The sequence below is a fragment of the Ursus arctos genome, unplaced genomic scaffold (genome assembly GCF_023065955.2).
Source record: "Ursus arctos isolate Adak ecotype North America unplaced genomic scaffold, UrsArc2.0 scaffold_21, whole genome shotgun sequence".
Classification (NCBI taxonomy): Eukaryota; Metazoa; Chordata; class Mammalia; order Carnivora; family Ursidae; genus Ursus; species Ursus arctos.
This window is the reverse complement of record NW_026622886.1, coordinates 34,076,572-34,096,433: the sequence shown is the minus strand read 5'-3', so window position 1 is coordinate 34,096,433 and position 19,862 is coordinate 34,076,572. Positions and strand designations below refer to the sequence as shown.

At 35.5% G+C, this 19,862-nt stretch overlaps 1 protein-coding gene across 16 annotated transcripts in view; it reads right to left on the bottom strand.

Moving 5' to 3' along the window:
* The window catches only part of OSBPL8 (oxysterol binding protein like 8), a 158,025-nt gene that overhangs the window by 67,677 nt on the left and 70,486 nt on the right, over positions 1-19,862 (bottom strand). For 8 of the 16 annotated variants that reach the window (XM_044384575.3, XM_044384578.3, XM_048218184.2 and 5 more), the window contains 2 exons: positions 11,317-11,454; positions 6,072-6,104 (listed from right to left, as the gene is read on the bottom strand). In XM_044384575.3, coding sequence (XP_044240510.1) covers positions 6,072-6,104; positions 11,317-11,454 — 171 coding nt within the window. The remainder of the gene's footprint in view (positions 1-6,071; positions 6,105-11,316; positions 11,455-19,862) is intronic. The other 8 variants (XM_048218186.2, XM_048218185.2, XM_048218189.2 and 5 more) reach the window with 3 other exon arrangements.

Below are 19,862 nucleotides of genomic sequence, written 5' to 3'. Positions count from 1 at the left end.
ACAACTGAAAGATGGTTTTGTAAAACTAAAAGCACGCAAAATAGCTTTTTATGACCGAAGAATTACAAGATGAATTATAGTAACTCATCAAGCTTTGATAACAATCTCAAATGTCATGTAATGAGAACAGAGTATCTATCCATGACATGAGCTTTAATTTAGTCTTTAGGCTCCCTTGGCACTGCTGTTATTCAAAAGTGGGGGGGGGGGGGGGTGGAAGGCAGACAACAAGCCTAATTAATATACATGTCCTTCTTTCTTGATAAAAAGCTGAAATAAAGGTCAAAGAAGTCAGCATAAAGCAAATACCGTTCTATTTAAGAGACATTCAGTAATCATACTGAAGTTAAAAGTATTTTTTAAGTAAACTGGTATACTTAACTTTGAATAAGGTAAAAAAATCTGACACATAAATAATTTCTGGAATAATCTGATTCATTACCATAACCTAAACATATGACAAATAAAAGACTACCTTGATGTGTGTGGGCTCTAGTAAGGAGAATCAGTCTCCCTAGTTCCTTCAAAAAAAGAAAAGAAAATCCTAATACAATGGAAGGAAACCACGCTGTGGGAGTGGGGGGGGGGGGCAGGGGCATTTAACTGTTTTTAAGGGATAATGACCTACATTAAATTGGTATGAATCAATATCCGTGAAAGAGACTCAGCTAGAAAACAGGAACAATCGAAATCTTTGCCATCTTCAAGCACTGGCAAAACAAACTTCTAACACAATAGCAGGTATAAAACAAAAGGAAAATAGCTGGCATTATAATTCACTCCAATAGAGTGTAGTAAGACTATGGGCTTTGACAGTTCTGAGATTGAAAACTGCCTCAGACAAATCAGTTTTGTAATTTGAACAAATTTCTTAACATCCCTAATCCTTAGTTTTCTCACTTGTAAAACTGATCTAGTAACTGTGCCTATGTCTTATGGGATTATTTCAACAGCTTAATATAGTTTTGCACATACAACTTTCAGCATATTAGCCAAACTGGTTAAGTGCTTGATGAATGGTAGCTATTAGCATGAGTCCAGGATATAGGATCAATATAAATGCCATTTTTTCCTGATGCATGCTCTTCCGCTCTCTTGTAGGACTCTCTCTTTAGCAAACACAGGAACAATATTATACGTGATGTTCATGTCATATTCATATACAGGTTTTAGTACATGAATATCACTTCCAAACTTGCATCTATTCATTAAAAAATGAGACTAAAGCTTCACAAGGGCAGGGACTAGCACATAGAAGGTGCTCCGTAAAGACATTCATTCATTTACTCAACACAAAAGTACCTACTATGTGTGCTAGGAAGAGACGAATATTAAAAAAAAAAAAAAGAAAAGAAAAGAAAAAAGAAAAAGGACAAGCTATCATGAGGAGTTTAATGACAAATGACATTTACTCTCTACCTTTCTTCCTTTTACATTAACGCTCAATTATTTTATCATTTCAGTATTCATCTATTGGAGAACCCTTGCCTCAGCCCCCACAACCACTTAGCTACACAATGCCTCTAAGCTGTCCATTAATTCGGACATTTCCTCCTACAGATCTTCCCTTCCCCATCCTCCGCCAAAGCATTCACCAAACTTACCCATCAAACCTCCACTCCCCTGCCAGCATCCCATGCCTACTCTGCCACGATTACTTTTATTGCACATACCCAGTAAAGCCTAACCTTACAGAAGAAAATCTCACAGTAAGGCAGATTAATACCAACCTCAACTAAAGCCTGAACACTACTTGGCACCCCCACTATCATGGTTCCTCTACTTTCCAGTTGTATTCTTAGTCCTGTCAGTCCTTCACTTGCACACTAGATCCTATCCCTGCTGCCTCCTCTGTGACCAACCTATTAATTCCCCCATCTTTCTCACATGTTTTGTATTTCTATTGACTTTATCCTGTCAATGTTTGGATATGCTCAAATTTTATCTCCTTTCTTAAATTCCCTTCTTGCCCCATGTCTTTCTCTAGCTACCATACACTGTCAGCGCCTTCAAGGGCACAATTCCTGAAAGAGTCTGCTATCTGAACTATCTCCAATTCCTTATCAATTATTTTTCTGGGATACAAGACTCCTTTACCAATTCTTTCTCCACCAGACCCTCAAATGTTGACTTTTTAAAGACTTTTTTCAAGCTTCAATTCTTCCCAAACTTTTTATAACTCACGACAAGAAATATATTTTACATCAAGTGTGTGTGTAAGCACACACATGAGTATCAGATAAAAATTTCACAGGTCAGATAAGCTCTGATCTTTTGATTCTGTTCTACTTCATTTAAAAAACAATACTGTTTGGGAATCTCTCAACTGATGTACACGATTGTTTTAACTGTCTTCAATTACACTGTCTATGCTGATGGACTTCCAAATCAACATTTCCAGAGTGAAAGTTTCTACTAAATCCCAAACTCATAAGGCCAATTTCCTCCTTAACATGCCACATAGTAGCTCTAACATACTTCAATCTCACCATGTCCAAAATTGGAGTTCCCAGCATCTTTCCCCCAAATTTGGTTTTCCTCATAGTTCCCTATCTTGGTAAACTTTTAACTAGTTTCCCAAGCAAAATATCTAGAAGTCACTGCTCATTCTTTCTTCACACTCTCCACTGTCACCCCCACCCAATCAATCACTAATCCTTGACAAATTCCCATCACTGTCACTCTCATCCAGGCTGCATTCACCTCACCTTGACAGTACAGTCTGGTAATGAATCTTCTTTTACTGTATTCTTCCAAAATTATAAATGTAATTCTAATCACTTTGTGTTGCTTACTATTATTGTTATAGCTTCAACTACCCAAAACTTAATGGTTTAAAATGCTAAATTATCTGCTCCCAATTCTGCAATTTAGGCAAGTTGGGGGGGGAGGAGGGGGCTTGTCTCTGATTCACAGAGTATCTGCTAGAACACCCAATACGGCTTCCTCACTCATATATCTGATCCTTCACTCATATATCTGGGATGACTACAAGTGGGAGCGAGCCAGTATAGGCTTCCACACAGCATGGTAGTATCTGGATAGTGAGACTCCTTACCTGGAAGCTGGTTTCCTCTAATATGCAAAAGCAGAAGTTACCAGGTGTTTTTAATGTCCGGTCTCAAAAGTCCTAGAATGTCACTTCTGTCATATTCTATTGGTCATAGCAGTCACATGGCCATTCTAGATTGAAAGGGGGTAGGGGTAGGGGTGCCTGGGTGGCTTGGTCATTAAGCGTCTGCCTTTGGCTCAGTGTGTGATCCCAGGGTCCTGGGACTGAGCCCCGCATCAGGCTTCTCTGCTGGGAGCCTGCTTCTTCCTCTCCCACTCCCCCTGCTTGTGTTCCCTCTCTTGCTGGCTGTCTCTCTGTCAAATACATAAATAAAATCTTTAAAAAAGGGGGGGGATAGGGATAGAGTAAGAATAAAGTCAATTTCTTGATGGGAAAATTGCAAAGACACATTAAAAAAAAAGGCATGTAAGATGAAAGACATTATTGCAGTCATCTTTAAAAATGAAATACACCACAATCCACCTAATTCACATTCCTTCCAGATGTAAAATATACTCATCGTCTCCCCCTAACCAAAATGTCACCCTATTATAGCACTGGCTGTAAGGCCAGGATCTAGTTATTTAAATCAGGTTCAAGTGCAAATGGTACTCCTTGGGTTTAGTTCCTCACATACAGCTCTTCAGATATAGCTCCTCTTAAACCAAAATCCTATCACCTCAAAAGATAACTTATTTGGCCCACTGCAGTAAGCGAGGGATAGGACTGCAACGGACACTTGAGTTCAAAAGATGCAGAGGATAATGAGTTACACAGAAGGCACAGCAGTGCCATAGCAACGGCGCAATCTGCTGGGCACATCATTAGCAGTTTGATTAGAATACAGTCATGTTCTTTGAAAATAGTCCTTTGTGGATCCTGACTCTGCCCTCTGGGCTCCTGGCTCCATTCTCTGAGTCAGTCTTCCAATTTCTTAAGAAATGGTCCATGTTTTCAATAGTGGAGCTTTCTCAGCCTGCTTCATGCCCGCACAAGACTGGGATTCCCCCCCACACACACACGCAAAGGCTCTACTTAGCTGAACTAGACTATGTCTATCCTTTTCCATCTCAGCTGGTGGTGCTTCCATTAGCATCATTCTTGTAAAAACTTTGTGAGTTTCTTATGAATTTTATTAGAATAACCTCAATGAAACAGATGCCACAACCACAAATTTCTTTGAGATAGACCATTCACTACTTTGGGCTATGTCAATGGTGCTATAGGACAGCAGACTTAAGAGCGTTAGAAGCTCTTTTGGTTAGCTGACACATTCTAGAAGATACACCTTTAAGACCCTTTGAAGCTCTTTGTCTAGCTGAAAGGAACCAAGAGACATTGCCTTAAATCCTTCTGAAGTCTCAACATAAAATCTTATAGAAGCACTCTTAATCTGATCCTTACTCTGAGGCCATTTTTTACTAATGGCACCCTAGGATCTGAGAAGTAGTCAGATAAGCAAAGGGAAGGGAGAGGACAGTCCATAATGGAGGACCAGGATTAATAAAAGCATGGTCAAGCTGAGGAACAGGGAAGAAAGCCATCTTGCTGGGTTCATGATGGGGGGAAACACAAAATGAAATTGGAAAGGTACAGTAAAATCAGACAAAGAGTCCTGACTACCAGATCATGGGATTTGGAATTTATGCTCTAGACTATTTGTCCAAATGTTACTACATTGGAGACACTTGGAGAGCTTTATAAATACACAGTCTCGCCCTAGAGGGAGAAAAAAAAAGCTCCTAGAGATTTTATAAGGCTGGAGTAGAAATCTGTATCTAAGCAAAGCTCCCAGGTGATTCTCAGACACACCCAGACTCAGCAGCCACTGCTTCAGGCAACAGTCAACTGTCAACTTTTTGAGAATGGGAGCCACAGAAATACAGGCATCTAGTGAACTTTTTGGTTACAAGCTTGAATAATTAAAAGTTGTATTTTCATTTGTAATTTTCTATTTCTCTTTATTCATATTATTTCCCTCAGACACTTACTTCAGAGGATCTATGTACTCTTGGCCTATATACATCTATAAAAGCCCCATTCCCATAATAATCTCACCTTAACACATAAACGATAATTTTGTTTGGTTGTTTTGTTAAGAAACATGAGCCTGAGGGGAGCCTGGGTGGCTCAGTTGGTTCAACATCCTACTCTCGGTTTCGGCTCAGGTCATGATCTCATGGGTAATGGGACTGAGCTCCGCATGAGGCTCCTTGTTCAGCTGGGAGTCTGCTTAAAGATTCTCTCCCTCTGCCCCTCACCCCACTTGCACACGCGCACACACTCTTTCTCCAAAATAAATCTTTAAAAAAAGAAAAAGAAAGAAAGATGTAACTGGTATACTGGAGGGCAAAGTCCTAATAGAATTAGGAGGGTGTGGTACTATGTAACATAGGTATGAAATGATAAGGACCTGGCTTAATATGTAAGAGTAAGAATGAAAATAAAGAGAGATCAGAGCCTTAATGCTGTAACACTTCTGGAGGAGATCACAGAAAACGTTCTCTGCAACTTTAAGGTACACAAAGATTTCTTTAGTAGAGAGAGGAGAAAAAAAGCTTGAATCATAGGGTAAAAAATGATAAACTGGGCTTCATCAAAATTAAAAAACATCTGCTCTTTGAAAGAAATCATTTGTACAATGAAAACGTATGCCAAAACTTGAAGCAAATACAATACACACAGCTAGCAAAGCATGATACTGAAATATACAAAGAACTCTTAAAACTCACTAATAAGATAAACACACCAGTTGTTTAAATGTGTAAAAACTCTGAACTTATACTTCAAATATACCAGTGGCCAATGAGTATGTGAAAAGATGTACATCATTAGTTTTAAGAGAAATGCAAATTAAAACCACAATGTGATACCACTACACGCTCACTAGAATGGCTAAATAAAAAAGGTTGAGAATACGGAGCAACTGAAATGTTCATATGCTGCTAATAGAAATATAAAATGGTACTACTTTGGAACTAGTTTGGCCAATTTCTTATAAAGTAAAACATATACTCACCACCTGACTCCAAAACTGCACCGTTACATATTCCTCAAAAAAAAAAAAAAAAAAATCAAAATCTCCACAGAAAGCATTCTACACATAATGGGGTTCTATCAAAAGACACAGGAGCCAAAGTTAAAAGTTTAGAAAATTTAAGCCTCAAAACACCTAATCACTAATTCACTGAAACTAAAAAAACAATAAAAAACAAGTTCTGGAATCATACCTAGGTTCAAATTTGAACTCTATCATATATTAATTGTGTGAACTGGGGCAAGGAAATTATCCTTACCAATTGCTCAATTTCCTCACTTGTGAAGCAGGGAGAATGATTTATACACCGTAAGGTTCTTGCAAGAATCCCAGGAACTAATGCGTGTAAAAAGCTCTTAGAGACTTAAAGAGCATCATTAAATGTTAGTCATTATTACTGTCAATAAGTTTCTGGAACTCTTAATTCTTTCCATTCAGAAGCTGATAATACTAAGCAAGAGTATTTGAGACATGGTAGACAATTAATTCAAAGAGGTTCACAGGACATTTGTTAATCTCTTCCAGCAGTTTATCCTCATCATAATCAAGAGTTAATGGATATAGGGGCGCCTGAGTGGCTCAGTCTGTTGAGCATCTGACTCTTGGTTTCAGCTCTGGTCATGATTAGGGTTGTGAGATCCAGCCCTGTGTGGGGCTCGTCTCAGCGGGGAGACGGCTTGAGATTATATCTCTCCCTCTCTCTCTGTCCCTCCCCCTACTCATGAACACACTCTTTCTCGCTCTCTCTAAAATAAACAAACAGATCTTTTATTTTTTAAAAGTTAATTGATATATCTTATTTTAAGCAAATTTGACAGCTGGAAACTATGATACAGAATTTCAGTAGTTAAACCAGAGGGAGATATCTCTCAAATTCTAAAGCCAACAGGTTGACTTTAATAAATAAGAACATTCAGTATGTAATTCACTCCACAAATATTAATTTACCCATAATTAATGCAGGAACATTAAGGTGCAAATCAAGATATAACTGACACTGCAGCTGCTTTAAATGCAAAAATTAGAGGTTTACATGGGCCATCCATGTTAAAAGATTTCTAAATGAGCCTCTGTAAGATGCTGAAGTACAGCAACAACTGAAATATCAGCTTTCAACCCAAACAAAATCATTTGTTTAAAATAATAGTAATAGTAATAATAGTCATTTATTAATCAGCTGTCATAAATAATTATTATTTACTACACTATGTTCTAGGCTTTTTACATGTATTAACATTTTAAGCCTTATAAAAATCTTATGTGCTAGGTACTACTATTATCTTCATTTTAAAACCAATGATTGAAACACAATGAATGTATTAAAATGTATGAGTTCTTTATCATATTAAAAAAATTTTAAAGGACAAAAAAATTTATGTGTCACCACTGGAAAAAGACTTTATATCATCTCTTTAATATAAAAACGGGTTCTCAGGAGGAAACAACCATTTATCCTGCCTTTCCTATAGGAACTATATTTCAGTGTTTACCAAGTAACTCTATGACAATTAAGATCTCTTCTTTACAGAAAAATTTTAGTAACAAATGTAAAAAGAATGACAGAATTAGAAAATCACCATTTTTTCAACCCCTAATATTTTAACTGATTAAATGGTCATCAAAGGGTACTTAACACCTTTAAAGAAAAACTTGATGGGGAAAAAGACTATCAGCTGCCAACTAGATCTATTTTACTTTTAGGTCAGAAGAGGAGAAAGAATGCAACTTTCAATGAAGAGGACAGCGCTGTCACCACCTGAACCTACTGATCAATCTTAAGTCACTAACAGTGGGACAATCAAACATTAAGTGAATTCTCATGTGATGCAGCATACATTCTCCCACAGTACACATCTCCTACAAAATAATCTCGCCATAAATGTTCAACCTGCATGTAATCAATGTTGCATTTAACTTCCAGTTTACAGAATATATACAAGATAGAAAAACAAATTAATCCTTCAAGAAGGTGATTAAATGTAAAAGGTCAAACATTCCATAGGAACACTGACCCAGTTTTATAAAAAAAAAGTCAAAAGCAACAAGAGAAAATAAAAGTAAACAAGGAGACTCTTTGGGATTAAAGGAAATATAATGACATAACAACCAAATATAATCTATGAACCTTTCTTGGATCAGCCTACTGTAATAAGCCAACTGTAAAAAGATGTGGGAACAATTGGGGAAATCTGAATATGGACTAGGTATTAGCCTATATTAAGTAATTATCACTAATTCTGTTAAACAGAGACTTGAATGGTTATGTAAGAAAATGTTTTTAATTGCATTAAGTATTTTGGGGTACAATATCATGAGATCTATAACTTACTCTAAATATTCCAGCCTCACCCTCAAATAAATGAAACAAATACAAGAAACAGTTAAAAATTTCTTAAATCTACCTAATGGGTATATTAGTGTTCACTGTACTATTTTCTCTCAAATTCTGTTTGCCTGAAAATGTTCATGATAAATATAAATGAGGGTAGTTTTAATTATTAGTAACTAACCTTTTTCTTGCTTAAGTCCCAAGTTAAAGAATTCCTCTAAATATTCTAGTACGCAGATACATGAATTAGATGAATCTACTACAGTCAAAATTGTGGCACACTGAATGGAAAAGCCACATAAGCTACATCCTTTCAGAGAATTTTACCTTAATGAAGGTTATTTATATGAGTGTGTACCATATATCCACTTGCAAGCTTCAAAAAGCATTTTGGCAACAAAAATGTTAACTTTCCAAAATATATTCAACAACTATACAATAAATGTTGACAAAGTAATTATTTTTGTTTTTATATACCTTTTCCAGTTCCAACAATAGTAAATAGAAATTTCCCAACAAACACTTGACTAGAAAAGCATTTTCCACTGAAATAAAGCAGAAAATGATCATGTAACTTACTTTTTACCAACTAATATTCATCTAAAAAGAAGTAATTAATCCTACTTTCAAAGAATAATTCATAAAGTCACAACACCATTGGGGCACCTGGGTGGCTCACTCAGTTAAGCGGCTGCCTTCAGCTCAGGTCATGATCCCAGGGTCCTGGGATGGAGCCCCGTGCTGGGCTCCCTGCTCAGAGAGAGTCTGCTTCTCCCACTCCCTCTGCCTCTCCCCCTTGCTTGTGTGCACATGCACGCTCTCTCTCAAATAAAATCTTTCAAAGATAATAAAGTCAGAACACCAAAGCCTGACTAATTATACAAAGATATTGTGATAGTTAAGACTCCAAATTAAATTTTTTAAAGTATTTGATAACTTCTGTTGAGTGGAGCCTGCTTGGGACTCTCTTTGCTCTCTCTTTCCCTCACCCTCTGTTCCTCCCAACCCCTCACGCACGCTCTCTCTCTCTTAAATAAATAAAATATTAAAAAAAAATTCCAGTGGCATTTTTCACAGAAATAGAAAAAATTCTAAAATTTGTACAGAACCATGAAAGACCCTGAATAATCAAAATATCCTGAAAAAGAACAACAAAGCTGAAGGCATCACGGTCCCTGGTTTCAAACTATAAACAGAGCTATGGTAATCAAAACAGTATGTACTGGTATAAAAACAGACACATAAGTGTATATTAGCTTTCAAACACCAAATTTAAGTGCTCCGTTTTAAAGTGCTCTGTTTTAAAAGTCTTTCCACCATACCTATTGTAGTACTGCAAGAGTTCAAAGCATTTGATCAAATAAACTTTACTAAGAAGCAGAATTCAATACACAAAATTTATCAGTTATGAATTTGGAAGCGAGGTCCATAATCCCCAGGAGTCCCCAAGACTCTTTTAGAGAGTCTGCAAGGTCAAAACATAATACATTTTCACTGATGGTACATTTGCCCTACATCTGACATTTGTACTGATGGTACAAAAGCAATGCTGGATAAAACTGCTGGCACCTTAGCACAAATCAAGGTAGAGGCACCAACCTGTAGCAGTCACTATTTCTTCATTGCCATGCACTTAAAGTAAAAGGCCAGTTTCACTTATAGATGTTCTTGATGAAACAGTAAAAATTATTAATCTTAAACCTGGAGTACACATGGTTTTAATTTCTGTATGACAAGAGAAGTATGCATAAGGCACATCTTTGCATTGTATTTTAAAATGTGTCAACACTTAATAGATCTGCATAACTCCGTAAGCAACTACTTTCCAAATGATTAATGCATGATGTTAAAAGCTCATGCATGAGTAAAGAGCCATTCAAAGTTCAACACAGATCAATAGACTTTAACTTAAGAGAGTATGAAGATTATTGATATGTTTCAGATTCCATTTTGCAACCAATATTTAAGAAACTACCACTTGTCAAATTTTGGTGTAGTATCAAAGAAGAATATCTGCAATTATGTATAAAGCCATTAATGTAATCCTCCTTTTTCTGACTACATAAGGCTGGATTTTATTCATATGCTTCAATCAAATCATCACATAATAACAGATGAATTGCTTAAGCAGATCTGAAAATGCAGGTGTCTTTTCTTAAGCTAGATATTAAAGAGATTTGCAAAAATTGTATGACAGTAGTTCTCAACCAAAGACAATTTGGGACATTTGGCAAAGTCTAGAGCTATTTCTGATTGTATACAACTGGACAAAGTGCCTTTATCATCTAGTGGGTACAGGCCAAAGATGCTACTAAATATCACAAGACAGCCCCCCACAACAAAGAATTATCCAGCCCAAAATGTCAAAAGTGCCAAATCTGAGCAACCAGAAGGGAAAAGAATACCACTCTTCTCAATTTTTTTTTTTTTTTTTTAAGGAAAAGGGAAGGAGGAACATAGTTGTTTTTTAATAAAAATGTTATTCATATTGACCTGTAATGGGTTTATTATTATAATTTTAGATGAATTAATTTAAACATTTTAAAAATTTCTTCATTCTAATTTACAATAAATATCAATAGGTTAACCCATGTAAAAGTTCTTTGAGGTCTTCAATAATTTTTCACATTGTAAAGTAGTCTTGAGACCACCAAGTTTGAGAATCACTCAATTAGAAGGAAAGTGTAACTAACCAAGTACAGTGGAGAATAGAAGAGGAATTAAAAGCACTCTAAACAAAAATAAACTCATTTCAAGAGTATAATGGATGACCAAAACAAATAAAAAAACACTATAAAATCGAACAGTTATAAAGAAAAAAGTTATGGTAGACCTAAAATGTCATTCTCCCCTTTAAGCAACAACAACAACAACAAAATTAAAAGCACAATTTCTTACCCTGACTATGAGGACTTGCTGGACTAAAAGATGGCTGATACAAATCTTTGGTTGGCGTTGGGTAAGCCTCTTTCCCTTGGCGCTGACTCATCTTTCCTGGTGTCAGAAGTTGAGATTCGTCACTGTTTGCTACCACAGCTCAAGGAAAAAGGAAAAAAGAATTAGTACCTATGTTATAGATTTACAAAATGGCACAGTTAATAACATGGAATAGAACTAAGATCAAAAGAGCCTCAATGGTTATATTCATTTTACCAACTCCATACTTTGGTTTGCATAATTGCTTTGTTTTCTGTTATATGTAGTTTGCCATCAACCCAAGAGAAACTGATAGGTATGCATGAGTCAAATTACAAAAAATCTGGACATTATAAAAATGAAAATACGTAGTCAACTGATAATGAAAGGTACTCCAAGGCTACTATGGACTTTTCATTGTTCTATTAACTATATTTGCCAATAAAGCAATAAACAAGAGACAAAGTCATTTCATAAAAGAAATACAAACGGTTAATAAACATATGAAGATAATCAACCATCATTAGTAATCAGAAAAAATACAAATTAGTAGCAGCATACAATATTTACATTCACTATAATTTCTACTCTAATTTCTAATTTTCATAAAAAGTAGGTATGATTTCCATTTTAGAGATTAGAAAACTTGAGGTTCATTCAGAGACTGTCCTGCCTAAGACTATGTAATAGAGGTAAGATGTCTAACTCAGAAGCATTTCGTTCCAAAGCCTAATCTCTTAAAAGCTTGCTGCCCCAAAAATCAATTTAAGTAGTGTTTAAGGTTGTTATTCACCTATTTGGCCAAGCTACTAATAAAGATGAGCAATGCCCAGTTGCAGAGAGGACAGAAAAGAGAAACACACTCAATGAAGGAATAGGGCAAATTGTCACCAAATAAACAGTGCCCTAGGGTCTCCATGTCCTTCCATTTTATGTTTCTGTGCTTTCTGCCTACAAAAACTTTAGCTTTATCTTGAGGGAGAATGATTCTCTCTTCACTACAGATTTAATTTTTAACTTAACTGGAATTTCACATTCACATTTTTATCACCATATCTTTTAAATCAGTTGCTTTAAATTCAAATTGTGTCCCATTGTGCTAAAGTTAAAGAATGATAATTTAGCTCTATACATTTCAATGTAAAAATTCAAAAAAACTTTCACTTAACACCCAAGATATAAAAAAATGTATAGTCCCATCAAGTCCATAAAAAAAGAATCTATACACTCCTGAATTTGTATCTCTTCCTGAACTAAACTCATGTCCAACTGCCTGCCTTATAATACCTCTATTCCTTAACAGGCATCTATTATCCAGAGTATAATTCTTGATTCTGCTTATTCTCCAAACCTGCCTCCGCTGCATCTCAGTTAGTGGAATTACTACTCTCCTCCCCCCTTTCTCAGGTCAGAAACCTTAGATATATTCTCCTATTTTTCCTCTTTCTTTCATGCTTCACATCCAATTCATCTGTGGGATCTTTGTAGTCTACCTTCAAAATTTATATGGAATCCTTTTACTTCTCCCCACTTCCACAACTACCACCCTGTTCTAAGCCAACCATTGCTTTTCCACTGGATCATAGCAACAGATTTTTACCTAGTCTCCAGACTTACTGCCTCACTCCTTGCTTGTGTAGAATTCATTCTCTACGTAGAAGCCTGAACAATCTTTGTAAATCATGAATCAGATTTACACCATGCAGAAATATCATAAATGGCTATTATACTTGCAATAAATTCCATGGCATAAGAACTCAAAAGTGGCTGGCCCCCTGCGTACCTTTCCAACCTCATTCTCTACTTCTCTCCTCTTTAGTCACTTGGCTCTAGCTATAATGGCCTTCTTGGTATTCCTCAAAATATGCCATTTTGCCCCAGGCTCTGGGCCTTTAAATCTCTGGTTCCATCTACCTGGAAAACTCCCACCCCAGATGTTCACACTATTGACCCCTCGCATCATTTGTTGTCTGTGTTCAAATGTCATCTCTTCAGAAAAACTCTTCATGGTACCTGTGATAAATAAGTTAATTTTAATATAATACAATTTATAAATTTTTGGTTATTGTGCACTCTGCCACAATTATAATCTATCACCTTATCAAACATGATTTTCATTGTAGCTCTTATCACTGTCTGAAATTATATCATTTGTTTGTTTTTTATCTGCCTTCTCCACTAGACCATAAGTTCCACAAGGGAAGGGAGTTTTGTCTGCCTTGTATTTCCATAAATCCTCAAGTCCTGGTATAGTTCTGGCATAGTGAAGGTGTTCAACAGAATCTTGCTGAAGGAACCCATCAATAAATTTTATATTTTTATGAAACTTCATTATCATAAAGTAAATGGCAGCTCCTTTGGTCACTAAATCCAAGATCCATTTAATTCCTAAAAATTGTTAGTAAAATTAAATATGTATGGTACTGATGTAGGAAGAGACACACTGACCTAAAGAACATAACAGAGAGCTCTCATAATCAAACCCATGCATATGTTGAGCCTAGACATACAAAAGAGGTACGGATAAAAAAGACTACTCCATTAATGACACTAGGAAAACTGAGTATTGGAAAATTAGCTCCCTATCCTCATACCGTGCACAAAGAAATAGTTTTATGAAAATTAAAGACATAAATGTAAAAAGCAAAACTTAAAACCTTTTAGAAGAATATATAAAAAGAGTATCTTCATAAACTTGGGGTAGGGAATGATTCCTTTAAAAAGGCACAACAGAGCATTAACCAAAATAGAAAGAACTGATAAATTCCACCATATTAAAATTAAGATTTTAATCAAAAGGTACCATAAAAATTTAAAAAGAAAAACAGGATATTTGCAACATATATAATTAACAAAGGGTTGGTATCTAGAGTATGTTAAAAAATAATAATAACCCTGTGTATCAACTGGAAAAAGACAAACAACAGGAAAATTTAGGGATCTATCAAAATGAATAAAATACCTAGGAATACATTTAACCAAGGAGATTAAAGATCTGTACACTGAAAACAATAAGACAGTGATAAAAGAAATTGAAGAAGACACAAATAAATGGAAAAGCATTCCATGCTCATAGAATGGAATAATAAATATTGTTAAAATGTCCATACTACCCAAAGCAACCTACAGATTCAATGTAACCCCTATCAAAATTTCAATGACAGAGTACCTGGGTGACTCAGTCAGCTAAGTGTCCAACTCTTGGTTTCAGCTCAGGTCATGAGATTGAGCCCCACATCAGGCTCCACGTTGAGCTTGGGATTCTTTCCCCACTCCCTTCCCCTCCCCTTCTGTTCCTCCCAAGGCTGCACATGAACTCTCTAAAATAAATAAATAAAATCTTTAAAAAAAAATTTTTTTTTTAATTCCAATGGCATTTTTCACAGAAACAGAGCAAAAAATTCTAAAATTTATATGGAGCCACAAAAGACCCTGAATAATCAAAATAACCTTGAAACAGAAGAACAAAGCTGCAGGGCACCTGGGTGGCTCAGTCGTTAAGTGTCTGCCTTTGGCTCAGGACGTGATCCCAGGGTCCTGGGATCGAGCCCCACATTGGGCTCGTCTGATGGGAGCCTGCTTCTTCCTCTCCCACTCCCCCTGCTTGTGTTCCCTCTCTCACTGGCTGTCTCTCTCTCTGTCAAATAAATAAAATCTTTGAAAAAAAAAAAAGGAGAAGAACAAAGCTGAAGGCATCATGCTCCCCACTTTCAAACTATAAAAGAGCTAAGCAAAACAATAATCGAAGTAATCAAAACGATATGGTACTGGCATAAAAACAAGACACAATAGATAGAACAGAGGGCCCAAAAATACACCTATGCATATACGGTCAAATTAATTTATGACAAAGGAGCCAAGAATACACAATGGGGAAAAGGGCAGTCTCTTCAATAAGTGGTACTGGGGAAACTGGACAACCACATGCAGAAGAATGAAACTGGACCACTATCTTACATCATATTAAAAAATTAACTCGAAATGGATCAAAGACTTGAATATAAGACCTGAAGCCCTAAAACTCCTGAAAGAAAACACAATCAGTAAGCTCCTTGACATCAGAATTGATGATGGCTTTTTAAATCTGACACCTAAAGCAGAGGCAACAAAAGCAAAAATAAACAATAGGACTCCATCAAACTAAAAAGCTTCTGCGCCACAAAGGAAGCCATCAACAAAATGAAAAGGCAACCTACTGAATGGGAGAAAATACTTGCAAGTGATATATCTGATAAGGGGTTAATGTCCAAAATACATCAAGAGCTTATACAACTCATCAGCAAAAATCAAACAATTTGACTTAAAATGGGCAGAAGGGCTGAATAAACATTTTTCCAAAGAAATAATAGCCAACAGGTACATGAAAAGATGCTTCACACCACTAATCATCAGGGAAATGAAAATCAAAACCATAATGAGCTATCTTCTCACACCTATCAGAATGGCTATTATCAAAAAGAAAGGAAATAACAAGTGTTGGCTAGGATATGGAGAAACCCGACTGCCTGTGCACAGTTGGTGGGACTGTAAATTGTTGTAGCCACTATGGAAAACAGTATGGAAGGTCCCCAAGAAGTTAATAACAAACTACCATATAATCTAGCAATTCAACTTCTGCATATTTTTCTGAAGAAAATGAAAACACAAATTCAAAAAGATATATGCACCCCTATGTTCACCATAGCATTGTATTATTTACCATAACCAAGACATGGAAACAACCTGAGTTACCACTGACAAATGAATGGAATACTACTTAGCCATAAAGTATGAAATTTTGCCATTTATAACACGGGATGGACCTTGAGGGAACTATGCTAACTAAAATAAGTCTGACAGAGAAAGTCAAATATGATAGGATTCAAGTTCAAAAACCAAGTTCATAGATACAGAGAACAGGCACAGGCAGCGGGGTAGTGAGTGGGCAACAAGGGTGAAGGGAATCAAAGGGTACAAACTTTCAGTTATAGAATAAATAAGTAATGTGAATGCAATGTTCAGCATGATGACTATAGTTAATACCATACTGCATATTTGAAAGTTGCTAAGAGAATAAATCTTAAACGTTCTCATAAGAAAAAAATAACCTGTAACTATATATGGTGATGGATGTTAACTAGACTTACTGTGGTGACCATTTTGCAAAATATGCAAATACTGAATCATCACTGTATACCTGAAACTAATAGACTTTTATCTCAATATAAAATTTTTTTTTAATTAAAGAAAAAGAAAAATGGGGGGATGGATAGACTTGAACAGTGAATTCATGAAAGAGGAAGTGTCAATAAATATGGCCAATAAATATGCAAAAAGATATTCATCCTCTTTGGTAACCAGAAAAAGACATACTAAAATCACAATGAAGTAAGTATGTTTAATTCAGTAAAACTGGCAAAAATTAGTAAGTCTGAGGGATGGGAATCAATGAGACATTTGAAGCACTGCTGCTGGAAAGTAAACGGATATAAGCACTGTGGAGAACAATATAGAACTACCTTACAAAACTGAATTTCAGTATACCCTATGGGTCCAACAATTCCACTTTTAGCTTTATACCTAGAACAGTACTCTTTTATTGCATTTACCAAGAGACAAGAATGTTCATAAGAGCAAAAATCAAAACTTAAATACTCATCAACTGAAAATAAAATGGATGAACAGATTGTGGCATATGCCTATAATGGAATAGCATATAGCACTGAAAAGGAATGATCTATATCTATACCCCAAAACATGGTTGAATCTTCAAAGTATTAACACAAAAAACAAGTTCTAAAATATGACATACAGCATGATACCACTCAAAAAATTAACCAAGCAAAACTTAGTGACACATATGGAATTTAAAAATATCAAAAAATATATTTCTTAAAAAAGCAAATGATAAAAAATAAAAACTAGTCATCACTTCTTGGGGGGCAGGCAACAGGGATAGAGGAGAGAAGAAGCAGGAGAGAAGAAGCACACAGGTGAACATGAGGGATTTTAAAGATTCAAGTTCTTGAGTGGTAGGTTCAACACATACTCTCTGGATGATTATGCTTTATAATTTATATATGCTACATATATTCTTTTGTAGTATCATATATGATTTATATATGCAGTATCTCTTGTAGTACATATATTCTTTTGTAGTATCAGACATCAGTACATTTTAGGCTAATTTAAAATACATTATAGAAGAACAACTAATAGAATTAAAGTATGCTTCAGTATTCCATCAGTAAGATATAGGTATCTGTATCTCGAATAACCACACATATAAAGAAGGAAATAGTCTGAGAAGTGCAAATTTAGTTGTATTCATCTCTTTCTAACCCTTAATAGTTGAAGTATTACTATTTATGATTTTGAGAACCATGAAGTCAGAGTTTATAGAAATAGCAATATAGAGAATATGCTGTATATTTAGAAAAAATTTAGGATTTTTTCCCCTATTTATTCTCTTACCCCTATTTGCAAACATTAACTGTACAGACAACAGGATTTGCAAAACATAAAAATCATTTTGATGTCCTACGTCATTTGTACAATCTCAGACTATTTGAATGTAAGCTTGAGAAGGGCATTCACTTTGTTTTTATCTGTACCCCTTGGCCTAAAACTGACAATAAATACTTGCTAAAGGACTAGATAGATAGTTGACAAATGAATCACTGCGTTATTAGTTGTCAGAATAGTTTCTGACACAATTGCTTCACCTACTAAAGATAGCATAACAGTGCCCTCTGCTGGTTCTACTTTATAGTGGAAATAAAGTAACCTTTGCTATTCATATTGCATTATTATCTTAAGTATAATAGAAACTAACCATGCTGGAATAATTAATAGTTAGATAATTAACATACCAGCTGTAACTTCTAAGGAGAATATGATTCTATAACTACCATCTTTACTTTATTAAGTCAAGTCATCAATATAAAATCTGTTTCATAGTCTGGTGTTTGCTCTTAATCTAAGGAAGCTAAGATAAAGTTAATTAAAGTCATAAATAATCTCTATGTAAATCCTAAGACTCCCCTTACAGATGGTGTACCTATTCTCAAATACTTAAAGAATCTAAGTATGTTTGGGTATATATCATTATAGTTTTTTTCATTCAATACAGATCCTAATATTAAGGAAATCACTTTTCACTCTAAAAGATATATGATCTCTAGTAAATAACTATATAGCTTCAGCCTTTTAGTAGCTGGCAGAGTATAATATAAGCTCATCTCTAATATATATTGCATATTCTTATTTGTGTATGCAGAAAATATGTACCCACAATAAATCTCTTCTATTCCAAATAGAAATTAAAGACCTCTGTTTATAAAATCCAATTACTAAAACAGAACCATTGTAATTGGTCTTAAAAATTTAACTCTGGGGCGCCTGGGTGGCTCAGTCGTTAAGTGTCTGCCTTCGGCTCAGGGCGTGATCCCAGGGTCCTGGGATCTGGCCCCACATTGGGCTCCTCCGCTTGGAGCCTGCTTCTTCCTCTCCCACTCCCCCTGCTTGTGTTCCCTCTTTCACTGGCTGTCTCTCTCACTGTCAAATAAATAAATAAAATCTTTAAAAAAAAAAATTCAACTCTATGTTTCAGTTCAGCACTGCCAATCAGTTCACCTGACATCTAAATATATGAGGTAATTACAGTAATTGGAAAATCCACTAAAAATATCTGCCAGGTATCACAAGTAAGGCTGCCAAGAAAACATAAAAATATTCTGATGTCTGTATACTTCTTTCAACTTTTAAAATTTCTACTATTCTAACAATGCTGGTTGTATAATAAACAATATATTTAAAATACTATGAACTGCTGCAATTCAGAATTTTAAAAAGGATTTTTTTTTTTAAACATTTTATTTTTACTTTTAAGTAGTATCTACACCCGGGATGCTTGGGTGGCTCAGTTGGTTAAGTGTCTGCCTTCGGCTCAGGTCATGATTCCAAGGTGCTAGGACTGAGTCCCATAACAGGTTCCTTGCTCAGTGGGGAGCCTCCGTCTCCTGCCTGCCACTCCCCCTGCTTGTGCTCTCTCTTTCAGTCTCTCAAATAAATATTAAAAAATAATAAAAAATTTTAAAAAGTAATCTCTACACCCAACATGGGGCTCAAAGTTACAACCCCAAAATCAAGAGTTGCATGCTCAATCTCTACAGACTGAGCCAGCTAGGCGCACCTTTAAAAGGAATTTTAGCATATTACTTTAAATTGTCTCTTTTTAGAAAAAAATTACATACATACTATAATCAGTATTAAAGACAAATAGCAACCAATCCATACCAAAGAATTTTACAACTAGAAAAATGCTGCCATTACCGTGGCGAAGAAGTCTCCTTCTTTAGTCAATGGAAAAAAAAAAAAAAAAGAGCCCCAGAGAACTGACTTGCAGTGGTCAGATACCTGTTCAGGAATAAATACTAAAATTTTCTAAATCAATGTAATTTCTACATTGCCCTTCAGTAAAGTTTAAGTCTCTATCTGATTTATGACACAATAATATTTTAATTATTTGGTTAGATGTGAATTCAGCA